The 20,338-nt window shown below is 40.8% G+C and overlaps 1 protein-coding gene across 1 annotated transcript; it reads right to left on the reverse strand.

Annotated features, from left to right (window-relative positions):
• Positions 1–929: 929 nt before the first annotated feature.
• Positions 930–15,769, reverse strand: galr1b (galanin receptor 1b; the record flags this gene model as incomplete). The annotated part of the gene is made up of 3 exons (XM_084437340.1): positions 930–1,247; positions 12,639–12,704; positions 15,104–15,769. The coding sequence occupies 3 exons, from the start codon at positions 15,767–15,769 to the stop codon at positions 930–932; spliced, it is 1,050 nt and encodes a 349-aa protein (XP_084293466.1).
• Between the last annotated feature and the right edge of the window lie 4,569 nt (positions 15,770–20,338).

Below are 20,338 nucleotides of genomic sequence, written 5' to 3' on the forward strand. Positions count from 1 at the left end.
TATTTTCAGACATCTCTGATGCCATTCATCATCTCTTCTTTGATGAAATCAAACTTTATTTATTTAACACAGTTCATTCACAAAGACAATGCAATGCGCTTTACAGGGGGGGAAGCAAAAAACAGTACAAAGACTTTGTAACTGGAATTGTTCATACTGTAGCAGTGCCATAGAAACACTTTTTCTTTGCTATTTTATCATATTAACTCATGCCTCAGTTTTGCCGTTGACAAAGTTTTGTCACTGAAATATGACAAGAATGAGAATAATAATAATGTACTGAATACAAATGCTTGGACCAAGAAATCAATAAATATCACTTTGGCAATGTAATCATATACTGTACATGGTGGAATATAAAAAAAATGTTGTATGATAACAAATATGCTAATACACATGTATTGATCAATACTGACACATAGCACTATTAATTTGAATAAGTTATTCCCGAACATTTCACAGTTGTAAAATTACATTTTTACAGACAGAAAGCTGTTAAATTAAAATCTTAAAGGACCATACTGGTCTAAATATGATGTGATTTCCTAAAACTAGTCACCCAACGTATATCACATTACCGCAATTTTCCGAAGTAAAGCTCACGTTAAAAGATATTTGGATTTTCACGTTTAACTAGCGCCTTCAATGGCATTTTCTTTTCCCATTGCCCCAGCTGTAAAAGTAATATCAAGAACATGCTGAAAACACTGGTGACAGTTCAGCTACTCATGCTGTCATCTGCTTTCATTCCACAGAATTAGGAGCACAATCAAATCAAGCATTCTCTTCTCCAATGTGAATTCCCACATGTCTCCAGAGAATTCTGTAAGAGTACACAATTTCAAAAATAAATTTGCATGTTTTAATGCACGTTTGACATGCCAAAAACAAACTGCTCACACCAAAGCCTGTCCCGTTCACCGCTAACGTCACACATTGGTAGTGGAGTGGGTTGTGGAGAAGTTCTCCATGCGGAGGCGTACCACCTTCCCTGTGGGGGGAGGCGGGTAGAGGAAGCGGCAGGTGAAGACTTGGTGGCAGGCCTTGCGAAAGTTCTCTGACAGGAAGGCATAGAGGATGGGGTTGATGCAGGAGTTGCCGTAGGCCAGGCAGTGGGAGATGATGCGGAAAGCGAAGGAGGCATCGTTCAGTGGGAACTCGCCAAACTCCACCCACATGGCAATGATGTGGTGAGGCATCCAGCAAATCAGAAAGGCTGTTACCACCAAGAGCACCGTCTGGGCAGTCTGGAGGAAAGGAAGAGTGAGAGAGAGTAAAGACTATGTAAATATTTAGGCTCCATTGGATAATAAGTTACTGTATGTCAACACTTAGGGTCCGTTGGAAAATAAATTATGTAAACACTAGGGTCTGTTGGATCACCATGGAATTAGGAAGTTTTGAACATAGGCGCATTGTGTTGCCTTTGTATGGAATGCGCAATATAAATACTGTTAAGTTTGATTTGATTTGTAGATGTCTTCTAGAAATATGTAATCGAGGCACCTCACTAATAGTAAATATATCACATGTGGCCGGATCCACAAATGAAAACAAAACTTAGAACCAAGCCAGCTCCCTGTGTGAGGGTACTAGAAACACGGGGTTTGGACTGGGGTGTGCGGGGGTGACTATGTAACTAATTACTTTAAGAATTAAAATAATGCAGTTACAGTTACTGAAATTTAAATGGGCTTGTTACTCGTTACTTTTGCACAATGGACAAATAGGTTGTGGCTAGAAGGTATACAGCTAGGGTTGGGGTTTGGGTTGCTGTACCCCATCTAGCCACGACCTGACAAATAGCCTATATTTCCTGTTTATGATCTAACGTCAATGTCACCCATGCGCAATGGATCTACAATCCCTAGCCTACACAGCTGACAGTTCTGTCTATGGTTCTGACAACGTGAGCTCTCTGTCTTGGAAATACAGGCATCATTTTTCACTCAACGAGATCAAGGATCAAATATACTGGTAAAGTGTAATCTATGTGTAGGTGTCCATAATTAGAGGTGTACCCAAATCCCAATGTGTTATTCAGTAAAGCACAAATGCAATGGAAACAGATATTTTTCCTACCCTTGTTACTCGTTATTATTCGGGAAAAGATGCAAATGCAATCACCTCTAGCCTTAACTAGCCTACTCCTGATTTCTCAAAATCTCATCACCGATAGAACCTGGGTCAGTTATCGATTCATATCATTGTGGATGGCCGCAAGTTAAAAATGCCATTTTTTTTGTACTTTGGACGTTAATTTCACTATTCATTCAGCCTGCGGCGTGCTGAGAGCTGACTATTCTATCATCTTCTAGGCCTAGGGGAGACCAGGGCATCTTGTCCAACTTTTTGTTTTCACTTCAATTTCCCAGTTTTAGTGTATCACAGACTCACATTTTCCAAATTACATTGAATAATATTTTTTATTTAGGTTCTTGTGCACATAGGTATAATCTTCAGATTGTAACTTCTCACTTTAATATGTTATAAATGGTTAAGCACAGAATGTGCATCCTGAGATCCACACAGTACAATGCCTGAGTAGGCATTAGCATGTTTATTCTGCATCACCCAGGGCTTGAATTCACAACCTTGACAACAAGGGAAGGTCATGTTCTTGTTGAGCTACCCTACCTGCCAAGTGAGAAGCTGGCTGTTTGGCCTTTGCTTGGCCTTCTAATAAAACCTTTTAGGTTCGACAAAAGAAAGTTCTCTAACAAACTTAAATCACAAAAGGCACATGGCAGCCTTCAAATTAGTGTCAAAAATGCACAGTGACAAATTCAAATCCCAACTGCCACTAATATGTATGTATGTATGTATGTATGTATGTATGTATGTATCTATCTATCTATCTATCTATCTATCTATCTATCTATCTATCTATCTATTTATATATCTGTCTGTTCCATGCGTGACAAACTAGCTGGGGTTTGAAAAGTATTTGGCTTGTCTCACTAATTGCAGATTGCTGCAATTAACTGTGCTCAATTAGTGGCCAATTAATCACTTTGGCCATTTGTAGTTGTAGGCAGTTTGAGTGGGACGGGATGAGGACAGAATTCTAAATACTGTCAAAATGTGTTTTTGATATCATTCTGAAAAATGTCACACCACATCTACAATGTCATAAAAATGTCATTTTTTAATATGAACATGGGAGATTTATTGAGCGAAAAGTTGCAGTGAATATGAAGAGAGCATGGCTGGCTTCAGATAGCTCTAACTAAAATTAGGAACAGGCTGGCTTGATCTAGCTTGAAGGTGCATTAAGAATTTTCCAAACACTAGAGGGTGACAAACCAACACATTTTAAAAACACACCAAAGTAAAACTATACTAGGATACTCCCCTGAGAACAAACTGTGCATAAAGGCTAATAGCTAAGCTAAATGAAACTATGGGGAGATGTGCATGAGGTAGAAGAGGAGGAAGATGAGACAAATGACAAATACATGAGTCTGTCAGCAGAACTGCCTGGACCATAATATAAAACTTTAAAATATCTTGAAAAATCACCCTGGGCATGAACTCACAATATTACACCAAGGCCAAGCCTTGAGCTTTCTTGAGTTCCCTCCCGAGTGAGAAGCCATAGATGGTTGTCTAGCACGCCAGTCCACCGGGAAAACTCCAGGTGCTCCTGACTGCCACCCCGCCCTGCCTCTGGGGTATCTCAAAGGGAAAAGCAGCCATTGTTCCCCCGTATGAGATGACTTCAATTGGGTTCAGTGCAACAGCTTTGGTCTCCTTCCTCCTCCTGTGCTGTCTAGTCTACACAATGTTCCTCTGATCTGTCCTTCAAGGGCTTTAGATTTGACAATGAGTCTATAATACCTTGCACATTCACGGCACATTCAACAGAGTTCAAAACAAGTGCACAATGAACCTGTCATCCTCCACCCATGATGCATGTCGTCAGCTTGTACAGTTGTTGAATGTATAAGTGGAGAGGACTTTTCTAGTTTAGAGTTGGCATATTGCCCATTATATTTTTGATTTTGATTTTTGATGTGTCCCAGACCCATAGAGAGATCTGTAGCATGAAGTAATGTAGTTAGCGTGGCTTACAAAGTGTATCAGCGAAAGAACTCTCATGGATCTGGCGTTCAGACGAATCAGCAACAAATCATGCTAAGTTGTTTATCTTTGATGTACAAAGATGTAGAAAGCATCTATACATACATCCAACTTTAATGTGCCTAACTGATTTGTAAGGGTTGACTAAATCACCTTTGGACATCTGTACCTCATAGAACATCAAATGACCTACAGTATATAGAAATACTTTGAATTTCAAGCAGCATTGTCATGAGGAAGGATCTCGCCGGGAGTTGTTTTAGAGCTTCAAGATTGAATGTTACGGCTTGTCTTGACATCAGAAGGATCAGCATATCAAAAGAAACGAGTGCCACTTTGGAAAAGAAGACGTCTTATTTTCACATCAATATGAACTATGAATGATCTGTCTGACTGTCAGGCTGTAAGACGGGCTGTTGGATTGGTAACACCCTGGTAAACCATCTTCAGGGTTCTTACACATTTTCCTAAGTGAAATTCGCACTTTTCAAGCATTTTCCAGGTGCAGTTTCAAGTTTTTCCAGCACCTAACGCGGCTGTGGTAAATAAAATATTTACTCAAAATTATAATTGTAATGATAAATCAGATGCTATTATGCTATAAACAAAAGACTTAGCGTCCTATATAGCCTGGCTGAGCCAATCTAAAGCAATCACTTCAACCACCAGACAAAACTTTACTGAAAATAAGAGAGCAGTAGTCTTTGAGGTAGGCAGTCAATGAGCTCCTTGAGCCTTAAAATGTATACCAAATCAAACACTTTGTATTGTGCAGTTGCATATTCCAAAAATAAGCATACCATCATGCCAACTCATGCCAACTGACATACAATACTAGTACTAATGTATCAATGAAAATCGACTATCATTAGCCTGTGAATTCGCCAGGTCTGACGTTATGCGGTGATGCATAGCCTAGCCTAGCATTGCTTAGTCATCCATTCCTTTCCATCTATTTCAAAACACTAAAACTACGACAGTGACTAAGACAGCTTGTATTTGTCTTCATCAAACCAGCGGCCATTAAAACAGCAACTTCCCAGCAGGTTGTAGGCCTAGTCTGTCTGTCCAGCTCGCCATCATCAGGCGCGACATTAAAAACACTACGGATCACAAGTCAAGCCAAATCACATACGTACAGTAGCATGAAGATGCTCGAGAGGATTCGTCTTCATTTTGTGTGCAATTAGGAGGAAAAAAGGCTCTCTCAGACTTATTTTATTTCTAAAACACAAATTCTATCAGAGAGCGATTAATTATGAAAAAAGTCTAGTTATTACAATTTCATTGAGTTTCCAGTACTTTATACAAAATGCAAGCACTTTTCAAACCTTGAAAACACCACATTGAAATTCAAGCATATTCAAGGATTTCCAGCACCCATAGGCATGCTGACAATATGGCTATTCCTTCTCCTAGCAGTGCTGGGTTTCAAATGTTGCTGAATATTGTAGCCGCAATTAAATCTAAATAGAAACAATGTAAAAAGATTTGCAGAGCTTTGATTAAAAGTTCAAAAGCTGGTTCTTTATTCAAAAAAACATAGTTGCAACCGGGTTCTCTAGAAAGAAAAACAGAGTTTTCCCCCAAGAACTGAACTCCTAATCTTCAGCACAAACTTATATTCAAACCTCAGACCGGATATGACATTCTAGCCAATAGGCCAACACATCATTTGTACGTTATTAATATGGCGGTTAGAGGAGGGATTCCAGGACAACACATGATACAGATGAGGGACAGAGACAGGAGATTTCTGGAATGTTGAATTACAGACTTCAAACAACAGGGGACACCAGCTCATTCAACATTAGGACCATAAACTGAGCCTGGAGAGGGCCATCTTATTTACCCCTGGAGTGTTCATCCTACCATATATATATATATATATATATATATATATATATATATATATATATATATACATATGTATATAACCCTCTTATGTGAACTTAGAGAATGCCTAGAGCAGGGTGGTTCTCACAAACTTCAAAAGGAAATGAGAACAAAGGAACAGGAGAACTGGGAGAGATAAAACAGTAGAACAAGACAACTGCTCTGTGAAGCAGACTTCATATTTTATATAGCAATATATGTTCTCATTATGGTGTCAAATTTAATATGAAATACAATGCTGAAACACCAGTGACAGGCCTACTGTAGTTCCCCCACAAAAGTGCCATTAGGCACGCAGCAGAATGTCTGAAAACATCAACTGACGCAAATAATGACCAATAACCCGGATACAAATCTGAAAAATAAGAGAATGAAAGAATAAAATGAACATTACATGATGCCGTGACCCCAACAAACATAATGGGGAAAATAGATATGCAAGGACAGCAGGAGTTGAAGCCATGCCCACCAAATATCAACAGCTCACCGATGCACGGGACAATGAGACCCTGTGACAGGTAGGCTAGAAATAATAGGCCACAAAGGACACATTCAAGATGGCACAACTGCATGTATAAGCAACAGAAAATGGCCCAGCTGATAGAGTATGAATACAGTACATGGCCAACCCATGTACAGTATGGGTTTATATCAGGAAGATCGACTACTCTCCAACTTCTCACAGTTCTTGAAAAATGGTCAGCAGCTTTGGATGGAGGCCAGTCAGGGGATTGTATATGTACTTCCAAAAAGCATTCGATACAGTTCCTCACAAAATACTTGTCAAAATTAAAGTCCTACTGCATAGACGATAGAGTAATAGATTGGGTACAGGATTTCTTAAGTAATAGGAAACAGAGGGTGGTGGTGAATGGAGCCACCTCACAATGGAAACCGGTGACCTCCGGAGTCCCACAAGGATCTGTGCTGGGCCCGGTGCTCTTCATAGCCTATATAAATGATTTACCTAGTCAGATACAATCAGATATATCTTTTTGCAGATGATACAAAAATATTCAGAGGTATTACGAGAGACGCTATAGCCCATCTTCAGGCAGATCTCCATAGTATGACTATCTGGTGAGATACATGGTTATTGAGACAAAATCCAGAAAAATGTAAACAACTACACTTTAGGAAAGAGGTACTAGTGTGGGGAGCTACACAATTGGAGACCTAGTGGTCAAACAGACAGAGGACGGAAAGGATATAGGGGTCTTGATTGATAGAATTTCATATCCACATTTCTGAGAAGGTTCTGTTAGCGATAATAATAAGAACTTTTCTAAACTTGAGTAAGGAATTATTTTTACCACTAGGCCTATATAAAGCACTGGTTAGATCTCATTAAGAATTTGCTACCTTTATCTGGTGTCCTTACAAAAGAAAATACATTGATAAAATTGAGAAGGTTCAGGGAAGAGCTAATAAACTAATCCCAGGTTTATAGGAAATGTCATACGAAGAGAGATTGAGAACCTTACAACTGTAAACCCTTGTATATAAGAGACATAGAGGAGACATGATAGAGGTTTATACGCTTGTACATGGAATATATGATGCCATCACTGAGCCCATTATACAGTTCTGGAACAATGCTTATCAGTTGAGAGGAAACTCGTTAAAACTATTCCCACAGGTGTCACTCAGAAAAGAGGAAACATTTTTTTCACACTTCGGGCAATAAGACCATCAGTTAGCTTACAAGCTCACAAATAGCAGAAGCTTCTATAACATTAACAGGAGCTGTCGGTGGCTAAAGCAGTTAGCTAACATTACACTGATAAGTCCTGTAACGTTAGCTATCAGCCCTATAGTTAGAATGCCTATTTTACTAGCACATACACACCATACACAAGCTAAACTGCACTCTTTTATAAAACTGTCTATTTTATGATCTAGTTTATGGCTAGCTAAATGGGAGAGTGCAGGCTTCAACACATAAGGGCACTAAGGGCACATAAGCCCTTTGACAACTCAGAAGATGTGGTTCTCATTCCCCGCGACTGTTGCAGACCCAGACCCTCTCCCATTTCAAGAACTCACTGGATGTGTATTATTATGCCTCCGCCAGGCGATAGGTTTCGGGTTGTCCGTCCGTCCGTCTGTACGTCCGTCCGTCTGATAGTTGTTAATGCAATATCTCTTGAACGCATTGACGGAATTTCTTCCCCTTTGGTAGAAATGTTCATTGGCACTCAATGATGAACTGCTTAGATCGTGGGGGTCAAAGGTCAAAGTTCAAGGTCACTGTGACCTCACAAAATGTTTTTGGCCTGATGAACACAATATCTCAAGAAAGGCTTAACGGAATTTGTTCATATTTGGGTAAAATGTCCAGTTGGACTCAAGGATTAACTGATTACATTGTGGGAGTCAAAGGTCAAGGGTCACTGACCTCACAAAAGGTGTTTTTGGCCTGCTGAACATGATATCTCATGAACGGCTTGAAAGAATTTGTACATATTTGGCCAAAATGTCCAGTTGGACTTAATTAGATTAATTGGATTAGATTTTGATATTCAAATGTCAAAGGTCAAGGTCACCATGACATCACAAAAGGCACTTACTGTATGTGCACTAATGCTAGCTAATTATAGTTAGCATTAGCATTAGGGTTAGGTAAGCAGTTAGTTTTTTAACGGTTTTTAGCGGTTTTTCTAGTTTTTCAATCTACATTAACCTGGGGCCTATTTGCTTTGCAGTTGTGGTTTCTGGCACAGGCCTACACATAAACCTACGATGCACAAACTTCTGAAATAGGCTACTTCGCTTGGCATGTCCATGTTTTATTCTAATTCGTAGCAACTGGCGAGACTAGGCTGCTTGATTTGGCATTTGTGTGACAGGATACCAGCGGCCTCTAGACTGGACACTAGAAACCCAAGGCTAGATCTACATCAATCACATAAATTACCTATTTTGGAATGAAAACGGCACAAGGAGACAAGTTTGGTCCCCTGATGGTTTTCGGTGCAAGCGCATCGAACTGGAAAGGCAGGCAAGTCAACAGTTGTTATTTTGAAAGTGAGCACATATTTGGAATCTACATGGTTACTTTCTCCTCTGAAACAACAACAACAATTACTAGACGGCTTGCTCGTATTTGTTGCTTTCTAGGCGAGTGATAACATCCTAACGTTAGATTTGGGTGGAGGGACTACTGCCCTCTTGTGGTGCCAACAGAGAGCTGCCGGCCAGCAACAAACGACGCTACAGCTACCGAGCGAGTGACAATGCGACAATCCCTAGTATTAAAAAGAGTCCAGTAGATGTTCATGTTTGCCAACAATGATGAAGCAAGTGAGCTACTGAAGGGGGTTCTCAGTTCTCAGTCCTGGTGTACTAACATACAAGCACTACTTGTTCAGCAAAATGTTAATAAACCCTGTGTCTCCCTCAGTACTCACAGGTAGGCTACAGTACATTTCCCCATGGCTGAGTGAGGAACAGAAGGAATGCCTCCAGAGCTGATGTCTATTCTTAGCCAAGTGAACCCAAATATTTAGCCTACCCTGTTGGTATCTTTTCTCACATAATTCACAAGGTATAAATACCACTGATTTGTAATGCCTGTACCGTACAAAATACAAACATATTCATGTGTTTAGTTATAAACAAACTGTGGGCAGTAACAATGAAGCTTATGACGTGAAAGTCTACATGATGTATCTGCAGGGTCCTGTGCTACTTAGCATGTATAGAAAAAAAGTACTGACTCTGGGATAATTTCCCCCCCTAAAGCCCAACTCATCCTGTTTCCACTCTGCACTCAGTCAGTCAGTCAGTCAGTAGATTGGCCGAATAGGGCCAAGTTAAACTAGTAAACTCCTTGTCAACAGATCAAAGATCAATGATCATTTAATGACGATTCTTTATTTCCTGGTTATTGCTTCACTGCAAGTATTACGACTAGCCTTGCTTTCTTGATGAAAATACAAAATTAGCTTTGTCTGACTGGTCCAGGTCAGAGTATAGGTGTTCATGGGCATGACCATACTTAATGCATGCACATTGTTGACTATACCAACTTTGTATATAATGTTTCTTCTGTGGTTTGTGAGACAGTTCACCTTGGATGGAGGTGGTCAACAGAGGCAACCCTGCCAATTTCACAGTTAAATTCTCTGTACACCTCAATGAAGAAGGAAGAGGGGTAAGAAAATAAGATAATACTACTAGGTCGTCCTCGGACGAGCCCTCCATCGGTGCTTCCGGTCATCCCAATCCTCCGTACATTTCGCTAGCTCGTCAGTACTTTCTGCTCCTGCATCCTTCTTAAGTACGTCCACGTTCATCAGCATGTGACGCCACACTAAACACAGTATTATGGGAGAGGCACTGCATTGGTAGTAGCTAATCAGCTTCTTATTTGAACTTTGAATTATGATCATAATATGACCAACTGCATTATGGTCTGCTGGCCTATTATTGATGCAATCCGCAGGTCTGGGTGTCTTCCTTTTACCCACAAAGCTCACTCTATGAATATCAAATTAGGTGTCTGGCTCTTTGTTCAAGTTCAAGTCAGTGATATATTGCTGATATATTACAGGTACAGGGGTTTCATAGTGTTTTTTTTATGGAAATCTACAAATCATGAAAAACCCTTTCAGAACTGAATAAATTATGAATTACAAAGGGCCCTTGGTGCACTTTTCAATGAAAGAAAGTTTTTTTCCTCATTATTATAGAAGAAAGATATGTCCATATATTATATCAAATTGGTCATTAAAAAGCTACTGTATGTTTGTCCAGAGATGTTGTATGTACAATGATCAATTAATTTTCTCTATGCCCAAAACAATTCCAAGTCAACTAATGAGCCTTTGTTTGGCCTTTTCTTCTCTGTCTAATCCCTTTGCCCTCCTCTCCTCCCCTGTTAGGATAATCTCCTTACCTCCCCTGTTAGGTTAATCTCCTTACTGACATTTTTCTTTCTGCTGCCTGACTTCTTACCATTTGTAGAATACATGAGTACAGACCCCCTTGTATCAATTAGCAAAGTGAGACAGGATCTCAGAGAACTGAGACAGGATCTCAAAGAAGTTTTGCATATCCTAAAGTAACAAGAGATGTTGAAAAAACAATGACTGAAAGTGACAGAAATAGAATCGTAATAGTAACTGGCCTTAACTCATACTCCTGGTTTACTCAACTCGCCTGCCTGATTTGGTTTGATTAGTGTCAATGAGATATGGCAGACAAGATAAGCACAAAGAGTGGGCAGACAATCATGGTTTATCAATGATTTGCTTTGTCCCAATTAATAGCAACAACACAGTTAATAATGAAACCCTAATTACACCCACATTGAGATGTTAACTATGCAGTGATGATGCTTCCATGTCCTATTGGTCCCCATATTCAAGCTACACATGTTAGGAGGCCCCTGGTGGGTTACGCAGGTGGGTTAGTAGGAATTTCTGGATTTACAAATTATGGTAAGGGTCACTCGCTGACTCGCAGCTTCGCTGCTTGGCCCCCAAAGAAGAGTATGAAAAACTAGAAACTAGAAACACAATAGTGTTTGGCCCCCTAATTAAATCACAGTTATGTAACATTGACTATGCACTGTGAGATGGTTTTGCAGCTAAACTGTCCTATTGTTCATACAGGCTTCTCACAATTCCAGGAAGAGTACACAAATCACCCTTTTCCTACACCAAATGAGCTCCTCCTTCAAGTTCAGCTTTTGAATGGGAGATCAAAAGTCCCAAGGTTAAAGGTTGGGTTGCTATAGATACTGATCTGTACTTTGCCATTCAACTGTGAAGCTCCTCCGCTGCACATTAGCTTGGCTAATTTAACCTTATCATCTTAATTACTGTCCTCACTTAGTAAGTCAGTGGCATTAGAAGGAAGGGAATGAGATCTTTATACGTTATCAGTCTTTCACTCTTACATTAAAAGCATCATTTTTTTCTCCAGCTATTTATTTTGTCCTCAACCGCAAACAAGGCAACTCTGTAGCCACAGATAACAGTGCAGCCCATCTATTCAAACCCATTAGGCTAGGGAAGGCACAAGCTATGATGGAAGGAATATCAAGAGAGGTCTTTTAACACAAGACTGGAGCTCTGGGAACACTGGCTTCCAGAAACCTTTTCTTTTTTTTGCCAATTCATTGTTGGCTATACTTCATTTGTAGGATTTAAACATAGCATAGTCAGGTTGGGATAAATCTCATGTCTGAATCTGAGTTTGATTAAGGTTGCTGGTTCAATACCTGACTGGGCCACCTGGCAATCATTGCCTACCGTTGTACCCTTGAGCAAGGTACTTAACCCCAGCACTAGCTCAACACATTGTAAATCACTTTCAATAAAAGCATCTGCTAAATGATCAAATTGGAACATTGTGCATAATTAGAATCACACTAATGTTTAGCATAGCCACTGAATTAATACAGGTTTCTCATCACCTGTCTGTTGGTTCTGTAGTAAGTCAACCCATGACCCAAGGACAGGTATGGCTACAACTACCAAATGTTGAATGCTCATAAATATGTAGTCATTCAAAAGCATATGATCTTGACGTTAATTTTGAATTGTGTAAATGACAAACTCAAAAAAAGGAGCAGCAAATATATCATCTCTGAGGCCACAGTGGTCGAGACATGTTTCTTGAAATAAAGTTGAATCTAAATAATAACATACCTTTCGTTTTGATCTTTCAGATTTCTTGGACATATTCTTAATCTTTTTGTGAAGATGGAACAACACCTAAAGAACAATCAAACACATGGATTTCAAAACACATATTTGCTTGTGTAAATATAGTAATAACAGTAGTAGACAGATGTTAGAATAACTTAATGCAAATACAGACAAACTGCATTGACACCGCAATTATGCAATAGGAGTACACCATTGGAATATGACTCATGATCATGACTTTTCATTGCTGATTTCACTAGCAACTACCCCACTGAAATATGCCATCAGTGGTCATTGTGAACACATGCATTAGCATAAAAGTGAGTGACAATCAGGTGTAATGCTGTGTTCACACCGGGCGCAAATTTTTCCGGCCGCACGGCGAGTTTACATAGAAAGTCAATACAATTTGCTCGAACTGGGCGGCGGGCGGCGTGAGAGTGGTCGGCTGGAGTGACATGGTGATGGCTGGCTCCCCCGCGTTGGAACCTGACATTGCCAACCCCAAGGACAAGACCACTTTGTCCTTGGCAGACAAGAGCTACGTGTTGGCGGCACAGGCTGTCGCTGCCATCTTGTCCATTGCCATGCTTGCCATCTACATTGGCCAGCTGGCTAAGGATCAGACCCATTCTTCACTGGAAGTGGAGATGGAATGGCCGAAGCCGCAGGGGCCATCGGCCAGCTTATGAGTCTCCTTCTCCTGCCTTAGTAGTGTAATGGCCATATCTGTCATCCAACAACGTCATCTGTGGCTATCCCTGGCCGGTCCGCAAGAGGACAACAAAGGCGTTCTCCTCTTCAATTCACCGGTGAGTAAAGAGGGGTTGTTTGGTCTAATATCGGCAGCCCACCCACAGGCTTGGGGAAGAAGAGGTGCACCTACTGACGGTGCGCGGAGGTGCGTGACTGTCCTTTGCCCTACCCACCACGCTCTTGTAAGACCGGCGGTGGCAATGTTTCCATGCAAGGCGACAATAACAATGCATTTGATTGTTATTTTAGTTGTCCTGCGCTTGCTTGTGGTAATGTACCACAAGCATGTAAGTCTGCATCTCGTGTTGTGCTTTGTGTAGCTGGCACACAGCGGAGCCGTGCTGTAGCTCCTTTGCATGGTGAGAGGGGGGGGGTGTTTGTGAGTATGACAGGACCAGGCTGCTCAGAGCTCTGGTCCCGTTGGAAAACTTGATGTGTCTGGTTCGAGCCGCGGTCTTCCCCTGCTGTTCCAGCAGACGTGACAACCACCGGCCATGCCGGTAATGCAGGAACGCGGCATTCAAAAAGTAGCGTTGACCAGTTGTTGCCCTGTTTGAACGTGTCACATATCCTCGCTGTGACCGAGGGATCTAGCATAACGAACACCCACTCTGTCCTGTTGCCCAGTTTTGTTTATGGGTCCAGCAAGAGTGTATGGTGCAGCCGTGTAGCTCCAGTTACATATTGTAACAATGTAACAATAGTTACATATTGTAGCCTAACCCTAGTTCTATGAGTGGAGCGAAGCCCCACACGGCGCAGACTTTGCTGAACCCACAGTCTGCTCACTCAAACTTTCGGTTAGAAGCAGATGTGCAGGCAAAGCCCGCTTATACAGTGGTGCACCGGACCTGGTTGGACACAGGTACGAGTATGGGATTTTTTTTCTGTCAATTGTAGCTGGCTAGATTTCTCAAGCCAATAGGAGCTAGCCCTGTGGGAATTGAATTGAATGTTTCCATTTTTCTTGAGGAGAAACCCTAAGTAACCAACAGATGGTTACGCAATGGAACTTACAGTAATAATACTTTTTACAGGCAGTAATAATTGGCACAGTAATATTTCACATAGAATGGTAAGAGGCTTTGCCGTATATCGTGAATATACAACGGCTCTTAACAGCGAGGTCGGAATCCGTATGAAAAGCAATAACAGGCCATGTCCGAAATGCATACAGCTATAGCCTATAGTACATAATATTAGTATGCATTTCGGACACGGCCACACACTCGAGGTCGTAGGTGTTGCCACCCTCTCTCTCGTTATTGCTTAAGCATTTATTGTTTAATTCAACATTCCATGAGGTCGAGTAGGCATTCATTATGCTGCTGAACAGAATGAATGGCAGTCTGCACAATGAATAACATCACTTATATTGCTCTTAATCAAACATTTCTCAAATAATGCAAATGATAGCAAATATATTTACAATATGCATTTCTTGTAGGTTTCAAACCGCGTGCGTAATAGGTACAAAGACCATTGCTGGGGGGTGACCGGGGCTACCATTGCGCACTTTGATCGGGCACGTCTGTCTGGAAACATCCCCTGAAGTCAAATGAATGGTGGTAATGTGACGTTAATAAATGGCTTTCATACACGGTCTGATCATGTGAAGACTACCGATGGAAATCTTGTAGTCTAATTCTCCTATCACCTGTTGCCAATTAAGTGTAAGCCGCGGATTTAGGTTAAAGACGTTTTCTTACCTTTGCATAGCAGCATGTGATTAATACCAAAGGTAAAAGATAGCCTATGATTAATATTGTCACTTTATATGTGTGTCTGGAAACACCCGTGAACCACATTTCCCAACAAAAAGAACTGTTTGGTGCATCTGGGTGGTCAGTCAGTTTTTGGTGTTGAGCGACTGGCACTGCAAAGATGAGTGATAGCGCCCAAATGACACAGACCCCTGTCAAAGCATTTCTTCTGTTGCGAATGCATGGAGACTTTTTGGAGTGCACCACGGCGATGTACCTGTCCACTGACATGGCCACGAGCGTGAATATGCTCACGAGCATGCTCACCATTACAAAATAATGCACAATTTTACATAGAAAAGCTCCAAATATCCATTCTGGAAGGGAGTAAATAGTCGCCTGAAACGGGACACATAAAAGCAGGAAAGTCATGTCAGCTATACTGAGGTTCAGGATGAAAATGTTTGTGGTACTTCTCGAGCGCCTTGACTTGATATTGCCAATGACAATCATGACCAGAGTGTTGCCAACAACACCCAGGAGAAATATACATCCGAAAATCACGGGAACAATAACAGCCTCCGGGCCACCTTGCCCCTCGTTGGCATCTATCGTCCGGTTCGAGCCCAATGTTTCCGACCAGATGAACGTCTCATTTCCCGACAGCAGCATGGTTTCTCTCACAGTCCTGCTCCGCTCTTATATCTCAGTAGAAAGAAGCGATTTTGTCCAGACCCACTCTCACATGTTACATCTGTTCTTGGCTGGAGTTCCTCCTTTACGCACGAATACGCCGAAATGACATTCTAATCCAGAAAGTTAAAGACACCCGTCTGTGAGCAACACACAGTCTAGTGTTGAAACGGGGGGAAAAACATATCCCCTGCAAAGCTTGCAACGATGCAAGATTGTAGTCTTACTACATCTTATTCTGGTAATCTCAAGTTGGTCCTGCTCTGGAAAGGTATTCCTTCGTGTTCCATTATATCGACAACCAGAGATGGCAACAGTGGGTCTCTTACACTGCTCTGCCCTGCTGACAGGACTGTTTGAAAGGTAGTGAAGATTGACAGACCTCGTGCACATGTCTAATAATTACTACATGAGATTAATACAGGCATGAGATTAATATAATACAGGCAAAAAAAAAAAAAAAAAATACTAGGCTACATCTTTGTTTGCATTTTTATTTTAGTGTTTATCCATATTTTAGTGTAGCCTACATGTAACCCATGTTAAGGGCTTGCCCAGGGCGGGTGCGAACCCACAAACTCCCACTTGTGAGGTGACACTAACAGTTGCGCCAATAGGGATATCCCTCTAGAGCTACTTTGAGGAGTGAGTTTAACCAACTACTCTGGGACTCACATGGACACTTTGTCACTTGGTCACCCCTCTAAACTCACTCACCACCGGGCATCTGGATCACGGCACCAATGTAACCCATGTTAAGGGTGGCGGGGTTCGAACCCACAACCTCCCACTTGTGCTCCTTTGAGGAGTGAGTTTAACCAACTACTCGCTAATACTACCTGGGACTCACAAGGACACTTTGTCACTCGGTTACACATGCTAATAGAAAATGTACAGTATACTCAAATTTAATTAGATTATCCTTATTTCTAAATAGATTTTAAAAATCTAAATGTCAAATAATGCAGACGTTTCCCCTTGTTCATGCAGTGATTAGAAAGGTTGGTAATTGGAGAACAGATGATGCACATTCTAGCAAAAAGACAGCAGGGTAGGTATGCTACATTCTTTTCTGTGCATTTTAATCAGTTAGACTGGAGAAAAGACTTTCCTCTAATGTATCAATGCAATGCTTTAACGCCTTACCACACTTCAAATGTTCTTAAACCCAAATAGAAAGGTATGGTCTGATAGGCCTACTTTAAGAGGTCACTGTCACTGATTGTTCAACCTCGTGCTGCGGCAGTTTCAAACACAGAAGCATGAAGGGCAGAGACCAGTGTGAGCTACCTATGTCTCATCGAAGGTTGTCTCTTCTGGGAAGCCAAGCGTGTCTGAGCTGCCATAGAGATCTCAAGGTGAGGTGGGTTGTTTTTTCCTGTGTATCTTCCTTCCTGATCACTGAAGAAAGTCCACTTCCCTTCTATATATAACTCCCTGGGACACTCTGACGTTTATTCAACTACCTGAAATCAGAACACGGGCTAGTCTAGACAGCTATTATGAGACCATATCCCTCTCTTAACCCTCTTCCTCCTGTTTTAGAGAAGTTGTGTATTAGTGCTCAAGCAGCCTACTGTGACAGATGTGAGGCAGTGATCAGGCTCAGGTTCTGGGCAGCATCTAAACCAGATGACTTGCTGTGTCGGTACTAAGAGTTTTGCCACAGCAGACAGGCCTTAGTGTAGTTTGTAGCAGATTGAACTAATATGGCCTTCAATCATCCCATGCATCTTTTTGTGACTAAAATAGCATTTCACACTATAAGCATCATGTCACCCACATTTGTTAATAGGTTGTATTAACTTATATCATAGTATAGCATAATAGTATAGTAACAGGCTAATAAATAATAATAATAATAATAATAATAATACATATACATATATACTTTGCTCACTACTTTGTCTTTATCTGTTACAAGATATCTCGAACCACTTCATAATAACTTTATGAGCCATTTATAAACATTCAATGCTTAGCTAGCTATTATCACATGTTTTGTGACAGACTTATAAACTGTGTAAATATTAAATGGTTAATCAATGTTTTATTCTTACCACTCAAATCAAAGGCAAGGCAAGGCAAGTTTATTTATATAGCACATTTCAGCCACAGGGCAATTCAAGGTGCTTTACATGAGACATTAAAAGCATTAAAACAAAAAGCAAGACATTATAGACATTTAAAACAAAAGGCAGGACAAATTAAAAGCATTAAAACAAAAAGCAAGTCATTATAGACATTTAAACAAAAAGCAGGACAAATAGAATGCAGGAAATCAAAGTTGAAGCCTACCAAGAATTACCAATTACCAAAGGAAGCAAGGATAGGGTATTCTCACAGTTACAGAAAGCAGCCCTTTTTCAGGCAATAACCAGGCCGGGTCCAGCCTAGCTTATAGCTGATGGGCATACTGTACATACAGCTGTTCTTTTATAATTCTGGGCAAATTTCATTGCCTGTCCTATGCATTTCCCTTAGGAGGTGAAGGCTTATCTGGACATGTACACATATTTGATTGAGTCAGCAGGTAGCATTAAGTGTAGACTCATAAGTGCGTTGCATTAACCTCGAGTGGCGGCCATGTTTAATTGTGCTTATTGACCCTTGGAACATGCATATTAAGTAGAATTTCAAAGGGATGATACATTAAGCAATGAGAACCCACTTCCTGTTTACATGGCATTGTGTTGACACTGAGTGGCGGCCATGTTAATTTGTGCCTGCTGACTCTTAGGGAGCATGCATATTAAGTAGATTGTCAAAGGGATGATGCATTAAGCAATTAGACTTCACTTCCTGTTTACGCAGCGTTGATGTTGAGTGGCGGCCATGTTAAATTGTGCCCATTCGTCCTTATGGAGTATGTATATTAAGTAGAATGTCAAAGGGATGATGCATTAAGAAATTATACGTCACTTCCAGTTTAGAGGGGAGCCATAAGGGGAGGAAACGATTCCAGGGCCCCCCATAAACCACTATTATTATTATTATTATTATTATTATTATTATTATTATTATTGTTATAAGGTCTAGGTTTGGGTGACCCAACATTATATTCCTTCATAGGGCCGAAAATTTATAGTGTCACGCCTGACTGTTTATGCAGCATTGTGTTAATGTAGAGTGGTGGCCATGTTAAATTGTGGCCATTTGCCCTTATGCAGTGTGTATATGAAGTAGAATGTCAAATCAATCAATCAATCAATCAATCAATACTTTATTTATATAGCACATTTCCTGCAAATTGCAACGCAATGTGCTTTACAGAAACACGACATGAAACAATAACAGACAATACAAAACAACAACAGACAATACAACAAGAGGTGTTTAAAAGTCGAGATTAAATAGATACGTTTTGAGGTCTCGCTTGAACGTCTTCAGGGTCTCAGTCAATCTGAGGCTCTCTGGCAGAGTGTTCCACAGTCTGGGGGCATAGTGGCAGAAGGCTGCCTCTCCATGCTTCTTCGTCCTGGCTGCTGGGACTGTCAGAAGTTCGGCACCAGAGGACCTCAGGGATCTTGCTGGTGTATATCTAACAAGCATGTCAGACATTTTGGAGCACGGTTGTGGAGTGATTTATAAACCAGTAGAAGAATCTTAAAGTATATTCTGAAGCTGACAGGTAGTCAATGCAGAGCCTTCAGGACGGTTGTGATGTGAGCCCTCCGTCTGGATTTTGTAAGGACTTTTGTATAATTTGCAGACGATTGATGGTTTTCTTTGGTAGGCCACAAAAGAGGGCATTGCAATAGTCCAGTCTGCTGGTTATAAATGCATGCATAAGTCTTTCAGTGTCGGCCTTTGAAAGGAAGGATTGCACTTTTGCTATGTTTCTTAAATGATAGAAAGATACGCTAGTCAAGTTGAGATCAGAGTCGACTATGACACCTAGATTTCTAACCTGGTGTTTGGTGTTTAGTGCCAGTGTATTTAAATGTGTAGATAATCTCCCTCTTTCTGTTTTATCACCAATGACCATTATCTCTGTTTAACCTTGATTGAGCTGGAGAAAGTTGTGTCATCCATGCATTTATATCAGCGATACAGTTTACCAGGCAGTCAACCGACCTGTAGCTATTGGGAGCTACTGAAATATAGAGCTGGGTGTTGTCAGCATAACTATGGTAATTGACACGTTGGCGTTGCATTGATGTTGAGTGTAATTTGTGCCCGCTGACTCTTAGGGAGCATGCATATTAAGCTGAAAGTCAAAGGGATGATGATTAAGCAATGAGATCTCACTTCCTGTTTGTGTTGTGTTGACAATGAGTAACGGCCATGTTAAATTGGTAATATTAAATTGCTAATGCGAACAGTAGCTATAAGAACAGTAGCTAACGCTAGCTAATAATAAGTAAAAATGTGAGCTAGTTCGCTAGCTAGTAGTGTTGTTTGCTAGTTGCTAGTAAAACTGTGTTGTTGTTTGCTAGTTTTGCTAGCTAGTTCGTCTGTGTTGTCTCACCAAAGTTGTTTGACCCACTCAACCCACCCTCAAAAGCGCTCGCAAATTATACCCCTCTTGTATCACGTGTTCCAAAG

Source organism: Borostomias antarcticus, assembly GCF_949987555.1.
Source record: "Borostomias antarcticus genome assembly, chromosome: 4".
Lineage (NCBI taxonomy): Eukaryota > Metazoa > Chordata > Actinopteri > Stomiiformes > Stomiidae > Borostomias > Borostomias antarcticus.